The sequence below is a fragment of the Crocodylus porosus genome, unplaced genomic scaffold (genome assembly GCF_001723895.1).
Source record: "Crocodylus porosus isolate Cpor-Errol unplaced genomic scaffold, CroPor_comp1, whole genome shotgun sequence".
NCBI classification, from domain to species: domain Eukaryota; kingdom Metazoa; phylum Chordata; order Crocodylia; family Crocodylidae; genus Crocodylus; species Crocodylus porosus.
Window position 1 is genome coordinate 205,157,744 of NW_017728886.1, and position 13,040 is coordinate 205,170,783.

Consider the following 13,040-nt stretch of genomic DNA (forward strand, 5'->3'; position numbering starts at 1 on the left):
CCTGTTTATGTCAGCCCACTCCTGTAACCTATCCAGGTCTTGTTGCAGTCTTTCCCTCCCTACTAGCATGCTCACCTCATTCTTAACAGTGCTTTAAGTGTTTGCAAAGCAAGTCTGTCCTCTTCTAGAAGTATCCAGTTTTATTATAAAAATAAGTTTGAGGTTCTTTTATAAAATTCTAAAACTAGTCAATGATAACTATTTGTAAGTGGAAAAGCAAGGGCGCATATAATCATCAACAGCCTTCAATATATTGGAAAATGATGTATTCCTTTGCAGTACAGGAAGTCTGGATTAGTGTTTAAGGTCTTCTAAATAAGAACATCCTACTTTAAACTAAATGCTTAGCTGCACCAAGTAGCATAAAATCCAGTCTACTGCTTTGATCAAGCCAATCGTTTTTTATATCTGTTTGGGAGGTGGTTGAAAAGTCAAAGGTAAAATTTACATGTGTTCATATTAGAGGTGTGTCTATAACGTTCTAAAAGGAAATTCACTTTAACATTTCTTTAACCCAGTATTCTACTTCTCAGGAATGCCATCAGTAATTACAATATAGATATACAGTTATACGCAGATCCACCATATTTTAGGGTTTAGGCACAGAATGCATTTATATTTACTAGCAGACAAAGTGAGCAAGAAAACATGAGTGGACTACACTTTTGTATTTGCTCAAATTTTGGCTGAGAATTCTGAAGAAGCCATTTTGTATTTTGGCAAAAAGCATAAGGATGCAAATTCCTCAAGCATGTTAATTTTGATTTAACAAAAATCAAAGAGCCTCCAAATCCTTTGCATATATAAAAGTTAAGCCACATTAATACAAACACCCATTTGTTTATGCAGTCCCTCCATTCCCTAGACGTGATTTTAAGAAAAAAATTCTGAATTAGCTTTCACTTTGCTCTCAGCTTTTCTGGCATTCTTACACAACTAAAAACCTTGAAAAAATGGAAGCCTTAACTCAGACTTTTTGCTTTGTTGATAAACGCTCTCTCACATCCTGGTTTAGATGTTGTCAAATAACTCTTCCAATTTATTGTAAGTTACACAGTGAATTATTTCCATACTTACACTAACATCATGCTCCAACTCAGCAAGCAATTCAAAACTATGTCGCCTAGTGCCCAAGATCTCTGCAGGAACACACTGCCACACCTACGGTACAAACATATAACACTGGGATAGTTACTTGCGTAAGCTTTTCTATTACCTAGTTCTATAGTTCTATTAGTACAAGCAGCTTACCTTGCAGTAACTGAGAGCTGTACAGAAGTTACAGTGAACATCTTCCATATTTTCAAGTTCAAAGTTAGATTTACATTTGTTTTGGTTTAACATTAATGCTCTTAGCAGCCTCAAGTGCCCTGACAAACCATGAAAAACAGGAGGGGTGCACTGAAAGCTTTTTTTTGGCCGATACCAATGGCCTATTATTAACCAGCTATATCAGCCGATACCAATCCAATTGCTGTTACGCAGCCCAGCAGCTTGGAGACCAACACCTGGCCAGTGAGTCTCTGGGGGGAAGGGGCAGATGAAGGCTCCCATGGTGAGGGAAGGAGTAGGGCTGGGGCAGGGGCATGGGTAGGAGCTGACCAGCGGGGGCAGGGCATGGGACAGATGTGTGTGTGGGGCAAGGGTGGGCAACAGCTCTGGGAGGGGGGCTACAGCCACTCCAAAATTCACTGTAGCCCCCCCATGGCCCTCCTTCTAGTGCCACCCACCCCTGCCCCAAGTGCAGCCCTGGCTCAGCCCCCCCTCCCACCAGGAAGAGGCTGGCATAGACTCTGGAGCCGAGCCCTCAGCCCACCCTCACCCCATGCACAAATCTGGGGAGGGGTACATGCCTTCCCCAGGGATGCTCCACCCCCAGATGAGCTGCCCACATCTGTTCCATGCCCCACCCCAGCTCTGCAGCACCTGCCCTGGCCCCACTCCCTTCCTCACTGTGGGAGCCTTGATCTGCCCCGCCCCCCTTCTCTACCCCCCGCCCCCAACTTACCAGCCAGATGCTGCTCTTTAAGATGCTGGGGTGCATTCTTGGCCATTTGCGTGGTGTGGTTGTGCGCATACACGCATTTAAAATCGGTGATACTATTGACCACATCAACCAAAAAAGCCAATTGCCAATAATGTCAATTTTCTTTTTATTGGTGCTGATATTATATGAACTGATATCAGTGCACCTCTAAAAACATGTCTGCAACAAAAGTGCTGAATACCAGCAGCATACTCCATTTAAAGTCAACATACACCTCCCTCATTAATTCAGCAACAAAAATTCAGATCTCCCAATGCTCCAAAGAGATTAACTTGGTAGAATGCACTATGTCAGATCGATCCGAAATCTGTCATCAAAACAGTGCATTTCAAAAAGTTGGGGGGGCACCATCACACCAGCAACCTGCCTGTACACAGGAGGTATGGATTTTCTAGCTCATTAACCTATGTGTCTGGACAGAGAGAAGCAGTCAGACAAGGCAGATCTTATCCTAGCTTTAGTGGCCAATGCCAATGCCTTGATCTTCACCAACAGATATCTAATGAGGGTCATGAAGTATTGATGCTATTAAGATACTTCATCTAAAGAGCACATTAACTATAGCATTTGACTGAAACCAAGATACAGCCCAATATAGAGGAGATAAAGTCAATCGCACTGAGTTTAAGTTTGTTGTTTATAATCTATGTATGACAGAATAGCTGATCAGCTCCAGACTGTATTGCAATCACCTTGGTGTAAAATTGATGGGAACAAACAGTAAAGTAACTGACAAACAAACCTTCACAGTGGAGTCCCAAGATGCAGAATATAAGCGATCATCATGCCAACGTATCTTGCTGACAGCATCATCGTGTCCCATTAGAACATCTTGCCGTCTTCCAAATGCAATTGAATAAAAATAGCTAATAGGAAAAAATTAGTTACAGAAACAGTATTTAAGAGAAAACTTTTGAAGTCATTAAACTGTTCTGGCTTCTTCAATTTCTAAACAGAAAAATAGTACAAGCATCTCTAGTAGCTTATTTCCATGTCCATAATGTAATTAAATATTAGCAACAGAAAGCAAATACACACATGTGATTGTCCCATGAAGAACATATGACAGTTGTATCACCAGGCAAGATCAAACAAGATGACAAGGCCTATAACAAGAGAAAGGAAAATAGTTTTATTTGTTGCCAGATATCATAGAATTTAATTAAATTACATTAGCGCATTTCAGAAAATAGCACAAGCAATACCCATCCTACACATTCATATTTTAAGAGTTTTGTGACTATGAATCAGGGGTTCTTTCTTATTAAATTAAAAGCAGATATTGGCAACCTTTATGAATTGTGGGCTTTTGTTTGTAACCCAGCCACCATTGCAGGTTGCTGATCCCTTGCTGCCCCTTCAGCACTATCTCTCTTACTCTCTCACACCTTCCCTCCCTTCATCTCCACTTCCTGTCACCAAGTGCCACAGAATCCTGTGACCAATGATCATGTTGAGGCACTCATTCAGCAGCAAAGGTAGAGAGCATGTAGGGATAATGCGTCAGCAAGGGCTGTGCAGATAAGCAGTGGAGTACAGTGCAGAAATGCACAAGGAAAGTGGCATGCAGTAGGCAGAACAACAATTGTGAGGCATCCCCTTTGCAGTCTGTCACCACATGCTGCTGTTTACCCCACCACTGCAGAATGGTTCTAAGCTCTTTGCTAACTGGATTTTGCCCACAACCCATAGGTCCCTGACCTCTGCCTAAAGGGATGGCATATTCATTAGGCCTGTGTGAAGCAGCTGGTATTTGCTTTGGATTTGGATTTGTCTGATTCGGGGGACAGTGATTTGATTTGAGGATTTGAATCACTGTCCTTAATCAGACAGATCCCATCCCACACCCGCTCTCCCAGCCCTGTCAATGGCTCCCCTGCCCAGCTCTAAAAAAAAAAAAAAAAGAAAGCAGCCCTGCACTCACTGGATGCTGTAGCAGCTGTTGGGGCTTCTGGGGGCTTGCGGCAGAGCCCCCCAAGCAGTGTAGGGCAGTGAAGATTGCCCCCCTGCCTGCCAGTAGCTTTTTTTTTTTTTTTTTTTTTTTTTTTTTTTAGAGAGCCAGGTAGGGCAGCCATTGACAGGACTGGGAGAGTAGGGGGAGGGGTGTAAGAAGGCAGGGCCTGGCAGGGGTCCTCCATGGTCCCCTCTACCCACTTACTGGCATGGACTCTAGGTCTAGCTCCCTGCAGCAGCGAGCAGGAACTGCCTGAATCTCCAAATCAATTCGGAGAACTTGATTTGAACCTTTTTATTGGTTTCCAGATTCGGAGATTTGGCTGCCAAATCAAACCAAATCTCCTCCAAATCGATTCAGCACCCAAAGCTTTGCACAGCCCTAATATTCATCATTCCCATATAAAAGGAGGTACAAGCTTTGTTTAACAGGTATATAACAAGTATGCTATGGATATAAAACTGACAGTAACTTATTAAAACTTATGGGGACATGACTGGAAGAGGCCTCATCAGCCAATCAAGTCTTCATGGTTCAAGAACAGAGAAAAGTAAAAAACACAGTTTTTTCCAACCTCTAGTTCACCCTATTTTCATAATCCTAACTAGCCCACCTCCCTGCTCAAGATAACCTCCTGAGGTTCCTTCTAGCTCTCCTTTCCTATTATCCTAAGATTAGTGCTATCAGTTACAAGGCTACATTATGTTAAAGATGGCTACTACTGTTACACTACCACCACTGGCAGAAACAGTGGGAGCATTAGGCACAGTTCTGCTGCTGACATTACTGCCTGTGCCCCAGATTTGCTCTAAGTGCGGTTGGGTGGCACTACACCAAAGAACCAGTGCCAACCCTCTACCAGTGCTTCAATATTGCAGTGGAGCAGCAAAACAGCCATGAGAAGCAGAGAAATACCAGAGGAGACAAAGTATTAGAAATAAAAAGGTAGTCATTTTAATAAATACTTTTTTCAGTACTTAAAAACAAACACCCCACAAACCCCAGTTGTAAAAGCCCTGTTGATAGCACAGGTGAAGTTTCCACCCTTTGCCCTAGAATAGGAATGTCAAAGTTATGGCCTACAGAGCCCCATCATCTGGCCCACAGTGCCGTCTTTGGGTCTCAGATCATACTACATGCAGCACTCATTCATTCCAGTCCTGTGCACTGTACATGGGACTGGTCTGGAGAATGCACTGCATGCAAGCCCTGTATCAAATCAGCTGTGTGCTAGAAGCAGGATCAGTCCAGACTGGACCCACAGACCAGCTCCAAAGGCTGGGCCAGCCCCATGCCCCTCATCCAGGGGCCAGATAAGTTTGATACCCCTGCCTTAAATGAGCTGGAGCAAAGCTCTGAGACCCATTTATAGGGAAATCCTTAAGCAGAGGGGCTGACAGACAGGTGCAGGATTTCCTGGAACAGGGGAATGTGAGCACAACAACTACAGAAATTCTTTGGAGCACCTCTGTCCATAGGCAGCCAGTGATATGTTTACATATCTTTGGCAGATCCCAAGAACCATCTTGCATCAGCAGCAAATAAGTTAAAAGGGACTTATTGCATGTCATCTCATCTGCTCTACAGTAACTACTTCATGTGTCCAATCTTCTTTTGGAAGTAGAATTTACCATTTCATTCAGAGCCAAGCACAGGTACAAGGACTGTTTCCACTTACCATAAGATGGAAGGAGATGCACAAAATAGTTCTACACTAAGTCCTCCAAACCCTTTTTAATGCTGTCTAGTTTGTCTGCCTGCCCATATCCCATTGTACCACATGGTCTATACCAGTGGTGCTCAACCTTTTTGTCCAGTGGGCTGGACAGGCAGTGCCTGATCCCTCCTGTGGGTCAGGGCCCCCATCCAGTCCCAGGTGGTGGGGGGAGCTACAGCCCAGCTGCAGTTCAGTCACATTGTGGAAGGGTGCATGATTCAGCCCCAACCTGACCCTGCAGGGGGAGAGGCATGGCCCAACATTGCAAGGGGGAAGGGAGTATGGCCCAGCTCTGTGTGGGAAGAAAGAGGGGAAAGGTGGAAGGGAGTGTGGGTGGCCCAGAACCAGCTGCCCAGCCCAAAGAGGGAATGCAGCATAGCCCAGGCCTGATCTAGCCATGGGCGGGATTGTGGCCCAGCTCTGCTCAGCCTTGTGGGGTTTGCAATTATGGCAGCAGGAAGGGATGGCAGAATTAACTACCATTGCTCTCCTGCTGCTCAGTTTCCCAACCCATGGGGAGCCAGATTTGCTCTGTGGACTGGAGACTGAGCACCCCTGGTCTACAGGCACAACAGAGCAGCCCAGAATAATGAAACACGAACGCGACTTAAAGCCACCTTGACCACCCATCCCTGTTGGCTAGGATGCGCCTCCCAAGTACAGATAAGAAAATGCAGAGAATCTTACTTCGCTGTGCCAAAGCAAATACAGGGAGGGGGAGGGTTAGGGGAAGAAGGAAGCAAAGGCAAACCCAGTGTTTCACTGATCACTAGGGACACCTTCTTGTGGGTAACTTTCAGAAAGTTTTCCTATTGGTTTCATTGCAATATGACAACTACTTACCATATTTGAAAAAGATACACTTCTCTGAAGTGTTTTTGTTTCTTTAGAAAACATCTTCAAAGTTGAATCTAATGCAAACATAAAACACCAATTGGAGAGCTCAAAACAGAACTGTTTTGCAACACACTAGACTCATTTTTGCTGTGGACTGAATATTCAAATGTTTACTTATGGACCACAGACAAAGGATGGATAAACTAGTGGAAAAAAATTACAAGAAGGCTACTGTTAGTAAAACTATTTGTGACACTCAGTTTCTCTCTGAATTTACCTCTGAAATTATCTTTTGGTGCCATTAGGACAATGACAAATGCCAGAACTACTTCAGTTGAGACTACAGCCTTTAAGCATCCCAATTTGCTGGTACTAATTTCACATGCTTGTTCTGCAGAATTAGTAACAATGAGAAATTGAAGAGCCCTGTAACTCAATCCGGCACACACCCTTTGATTTTAGTTTATTTTGTACTGTTCCCAATCATAGTTCCAATACTTCTTCTTTCAATTTCTTTTAATTTCATTTTTTAATTCTACACTCTAAATTTTACACTGATTTGAAATACATGACTGGCAGCACTCCACTCTGCATCAATGGTAGGCTTAAGTTCCACAAGACACTGAACCTAATAAAGGGCCTCTGCAATACTGGAAAGCAGAAATTACTGACTTCCCAGTGAGACTCAGCACCTGAAAGTTCTCTTCAGTGAGGTAATAGTTAATTTTTTTAATCACTTTTTCATTTTATTTTTAAATAAGTGGTATTTTAAGTGTGTTAAATATGGGGAAGATACAGAATAGACACCTTTAATGACAGGATGGCATGTTAATATTGATGCAGGTCATTCAAAAAATGGACCATAGCAAATTTGGTCAGATAAAAAGCCTTTGTACTAAATGAGAATACTGAGCTATTTAAGACAGTTCACACACTCTATCTACTGTCTCTTTTTCTTTTGTAAGATATTACTATGAAACCTAAATGAGCATTTTGGCACTGAAACTCCAAGCTTCTTTGTCCGTTATGCTGTACAGCTGCATTCATTCTGCATGAAGCCTAGGTTAACTGACTCCTCTAAGGAGCCCAGGTGCAGCACTATGCCAAGATGACATTGCTTTCAGTCTCAGGGCACCCTCAGATATCTATGCGCAAGGCTGCTTTTCCCTGGGTAGGCACACTCCAGATTGCTTGCAAAGTGCTCAGTGTGGGATTTTAATAAATTACTGTGCTGCCTTAACTCCATTCTCATTGAAGTTCAACTCAATTCACTTCTCACTCTATTGGGTGCATAAGGCAGAGAGAGCTGTTGTCACCAACTAATCCTATCTCGGGCCAAGTGCCTTTAATTTGTTCAGGTTAAGAGCCTGCAAGATTTCAGCTGATACACCAGCTTCTTGATAAGACAAGGTTTAGCTGTTACCTATTGCACAGTTCATTTGGGCACTATTCACTGACCCAAGCAGTTTGGTAAGAACTTCTGTTTCCATGATGATGTTTTCTATGGGATGAAGCAGTTACCTTATGCCCAAGCCTCAAACATAGTAGACCGGGATACTAGTTTTAGTCTGGCTTCTAATCAGCAACCTATTTCTAATAGGGACATCAAATCAAACAAAGAATTTACCCCCTCCCCTCCAAACAGTTCTTTAAATCATGGGGGCTGCCCACAAGTCTCTATGACAAGATGCCAGTTTCAGAATTCACTGACAATAAATTGGGTCAGTACTAAGTACTTTGGAAAACCCCACCTTAAAAGGGCTGGCTAGTAAAATTGATGGTTCATGCAAAGTTATCAGGACGAGAAATTACATAAAACAGTGAAAGGTTTGAAAACACTCATGATACAAGAGACCCATACTAGAGCACTAACCTTGAGATGTAGTGAATACTGAAGACCCATTGCAAGAGACTGCTATTCCAGTAATTGCCCTGTTCAAAACATAAAAGGTTGCATGCGACTTCACACAGGTTTAAATACCAACAAACAGACTTTATAACAACTTTCTCACAGCTGGAACCTCACAAGAGTTAAATTAGATGTAGATTAAGAAAGTTGTTACAACATGCATCACCACCCTACAGATAAAATACATTGGCACAGAAGTGAAAATAGCAGTGTGAGAGATGCCCCCACTGTTTGTTCTGTCAGTAAACTTCAACCCTCATCAAAAAAGGGGCTGAATAAGTAAACTGGAGAACAGTCACCCATTTGGGCTAGATACTGAAAGGCAGGGCTGCCTAACTTCTAAGTGGTCAGGGACTACATTCCCCCTTCCAGGCTGTACTTCAAGCCACGCAGGCAAACCCACTGCTGTGCTGCAGTGAGCACAATCCAGTGCTGGTGTCCCTACATCATTCAAGACCCCCCACAGCTGTGCCACCTCACCCCCAGTGCACTGCATCAATAGCTTGCACTTCACAAGTTCCTGGGATCCCCTTAAGTCCCCTGATCAAGGGCTCCCTCACAGCTACACCCAGGGATGGGGTCAGGAGGTACAGGCTACAGGCAGAAGGGGGAGCCTAGGGACTTCAATAGCATCAGCTGAGGAGCAATGAGTGGAGCAGTGGCCAGACCAGGAGCCTGGGGGCTACAGATTATCCCTTGAGGGCCACATAGCCCTATAACACGACTTGCACATTTACAGTTTAGATGCTACTGCTTAACTTTGAGGCTACCCAGGACCACAACATCCTGAGCAAGGAACCCTCTAAAAGTTAGTTAATGATGACAACTAAGCACAGGTTGCATCCAAAAAGCACCTTGCCAGAGCTTAAGAACTTCCCTAGAGTGCCTGGAAAGCTCTTGAACAGATATAACCATAAAGAATACAGGTTACCACAGGTGGGGCATATTCTGTCCTTCCTGATCTGTGCCATTTTGCACCCAAAAATCAAAAAAATCAGCTTCCTGCATCACCAGAGGAGGGGGATGGAGGGTGTCTCTGCATCCTAGCTGTTAGGGCACTCACTCGGAACAGGGTTCTGGTCTCTGCTGAGGGATGTGTGTTTTAATGGCTATTAAATGCAAAATAAGTCCTGGGAACAGGGTTTACAATGAAAGATTCTCCCTTTGATCCATTTTCCTACTGTTCAGTGCTGGTGTGTGTGTGTGTGTGTGTGTGTGTGGGGGGGGGGAGTTTCTCTTTTTTGCTGCACAGGGGAACAAATTCAAGATGGAGAGAGGAGATGGATTCCACTCAGTCCACAAGTCTGGCAGTTAAGGCATTCTGGTGTGAGGAGGTGAGGAAGGCAATAAGTCTGGGTCTCCTACTTCCTAGGAAAAGGCTCAAACCACTCCAAGTGTTCTTGGTGCTCCATCACATAAAGAAGGGGTTGCTTCTCCTCTGGTCCCATTTTAAAAGTAAGTGGCTGCTGTTATGTTTTGTGAAGAGCTTGACCCTGGAACTATGATTTACCCCTATTTGAAGACTCCCTACCAGACCTGGCCATTCCAGGCTTGTCTATACCATAAAAGCAGCAGCTCCAGCAAGGATAGGCCCCAAAACACATTGATCACACCATATCCTCTTGAGCTGCGGTTGTACTTTAAACCTAGAGTTTTGCTAGTGGGCTCATCTCCAGAAGCTACTCTCAGGAACAGAGTAGGTGCAGAGGCATGAGTCCACTGCTAATTTCTAGGCTTGGACCATGCCTGCAGGAGTGGGTGGAAAGGGCACAAGTGGACATGGCTTGTCCTTGCCAGTATCTACCACTGGTAAGTGGCAGACAAGCCTTCAGGTTGTTTAGTGGGACTCCAAAAAAGGGAGGAGGAAAGGAGGATGGCTCCAAGCCTTTAGAATGGAATGGTTCAGAAGCTGACAAGCAAAACCCAAGGGGTGCCTGTACATGCGTCCCGATTAAGCAAGTCTGCTGGAGTGTTCTAACTGGAACAGTCCCGTGCGCTGCAGCATCACATGTATTCAGCATCCTGTGTTTCAAAATGGCCGTGGGGGTGCTTTAATTAAACCTCAAACAAGCTTAGTTAAAGTGCTCTTGCAGCCATTTTGAAATGTGGGATGTTAAACACACAAAGGCTCCCAAGAATTTTAATTAGAGTGGCTGTCAGGGAGCTGCTCCAATTAACCTCCTGCCCACCACCCGGAGCACGTGTATAGACACCCCAGGTCCCTAGTGGACTTTCAGCTCAGGACACTGGCACCCATGGAATTTAGGCAATTCCTGGGTTTCCCAAATATACCTATTGGAAGCATTCTTATTTTAATTAAGCTAAAGCCCATGACTGAATGAGGTTAAAACCATCATACCACAGCAGCTTCACAAGAACTTACTCTTTGTGAATTTTATGTTGCTCATCTAATTTTAATTTGGCAATACTGTTCCATGCAAGTGTTATGCTTTCTTCTGTCAAATCTTCAAAAGATTCTTCACCTGGAGAAACTAAATTACAAATAAAAATGTCATCACAAATAAGTAGTCAAATAAGGACAGACTCCAGCTAAGTAGATTTAGTGAAGTAGATTACTGAACCTCTAAGTACAAGCATACCGTTACAAAAGAGGTTATTTAAACACACACGATGCGAAGGGCAATGAAAATGATTTTTTTTTCAAATAGGTTACTCTCAGTACGTGTACAGACATGTATATACACACCCCCATAGCTGGTGTTCTGCACATCTGTTAAAGCCCGAATAAAACAAGAGATTTGAGAAGCAGTTTGAGAGCACATGCACAAGAGCTCATGCTGCTGCAGTTCAGCCTCCCTCCGCACCATTCTGGTGCCCAACATCCCCATCCCAGGCACCAAAAATTGTTAGTCATGCCTCTGATTTCCTGCTAAAAGTTAACAGATTTTTGGTCTGGAGAGGCATACAAAAGAGATTTTGTTTGTGTTTTATTTTTTCTGTTGGGATTGGCAACCACTTTGTTGAATCTCACTGCTATAAATAAAATTGTAGGTTTGTACCCATGCCCTCAGAGGTTACTGGCATAATGATATTAAATAAGCTAACTGTATGACTCATTACAATAAAGCTGAGCACCAAAATCTCACTGTATGAGCATTTCCCATCAAAAGCTGATAAAAACTGGCAACCATGTAATATACTTAGGAAAGTTTAAAAACTATACTAGTACCTTAAGAAATCTTAAAAAACCCCCTGAAGAACAATAACTCAAATCTTACTCTAAACACTTATTCTGACAAGAATTTTAAAAAGTTAAAGTGCCATTTGGAAGCCATACTCTTAAGTTTGCAGATTCACAACACACTTTCTCCAGAGTAAAGCTAGATTTTACTCCTCAGTAAGCTTATTCTGCGTTCAGAACGAACAGCTCTTTCAAGCTGGCAAGCCCAAGAACTGTCACTCCACCTGGTCCTGAGGTGGAAAGGGAACCAGTTTGCAAAAGGCTCATCTGGCATGAAACTGAGAATGGTAGCAGTGACAAGGCATTATACACTATACCAACTTGTATAAAAAATGTACTTTCAACTTCCTCAGCTTTGCACCTCAGAATCTGATTTCCTCTGATGTAAGCATGTAATGGGTCTGTATCCTAGGACAGCAAACTTATCTTCATCCCTTTATTTGACATTAAATAGCTAAGAGGACTGAAGAGGATGATATAACCACTGGTTTGAATACAATCCAGGATACTAGCAAAAAAGCGTCTGACAGTTAACTGATATAGTTTAAAGTGCTAGAATATCAGTCCAGCTTCAAGTGGTTCTTGTGGTATGGACACTAGTCCATTATCTTCATTGGCGCTCACTGGCAGTCCCAGGAAAATGGCCAACATTGTGTCAGGAACACAGCAATCCTCTCATTCTAGAGATCTTTCTAGGACAGGATTTAAAGCATATTAGCATGGAATTGGGTGGAAGTTTGCAGTGGGCATTGCCCATCCTGTAGATAGGTTAATTTGATTACCATTGCTTCCAATACAATACTTTCCAGGTCACAGAAGTCATTTTTTTAAGACTTCAGTACCATATAGGAGAGAATTGGCATTTATTCTGCATTTGTTATCTCGCTGTATGTTTAAAAGGCTTGCATGTACGGATGCCTAAACTGATGTTGTTTGTTCATTTAAACCCTTGAAACAATCCGGAGACAAAACTGAAGGATTACCAGTACTCAGCAAGACCAACACCTGTATTCTCAGTTGTGTAAAACTGAGCAAATCTATTTTCTATAATGAGCTCTTTGGTCCTGTAGTTATTTTTATCTCGCATACAGAGGGACATAGGTGCCAACTTTGGGTTTTGCCAATGGGTGCTTTTTGTGTGTGCATGTGTTGCCATGCATGCCCAGAAGAGGCAACACGTTACCTCAGCTTGGTGCGCCCGACATGGCTTGTGGATGCTGAGCACTTGCAAATTTTTTTGGGCGGGTGCTCAAACCCTGGAGCACCTATGTACAGGGGAATTAGTCAAGTGAGTTTTATAACGTGAGATCTTGTCTACCAAGTACAAATGACAAATAAAAAACATTGCCTTTGCAAAAACAGGGCCAAGTCAAT

General features: G+C 43.3%; 1 protein-coding gene across 2 annotated transcripts in view; it reads right to left on the minus strand.

Moving 5' to 3' along the window:
• Positions 1-13,040, minus strand: part of NSMAF (neutral sphingomyelinase activation associated factor) — a 57,490-nt gene that overhangs the window by 4,810 nt on the left and 39,640 nt on the right. For both annotated transcript variants that reach the window (XM_019548428.1, XM_019548436.1), the window contains 6 exons: positions 10,848-10,956; positions 8,429-8,487; positions 6,562-6,629; positions 3,086-3,153; positions 2,790-2,913; positions 1,078-1,161 (listed from right to left, as the gene is read on the minus strand). In XM_019548428.1, the coding sequence (XP_019403973.1) occupies positions 1,078-1,161; positions 2,790-2,913; positions 3,086-3,153; positions 6,562-6,629; positions 8,429-8,487; positions 10,848-10,956 (512 nt within the window). The remainder of the gene's footprint in view (positions 1-1,077; positions 1,162-2,789; positions 2,914-3,085; positions 3,154-6,561; positions 6,630-8,428; positions 8,488-10,847; positions 10,957-13,040) is intronic.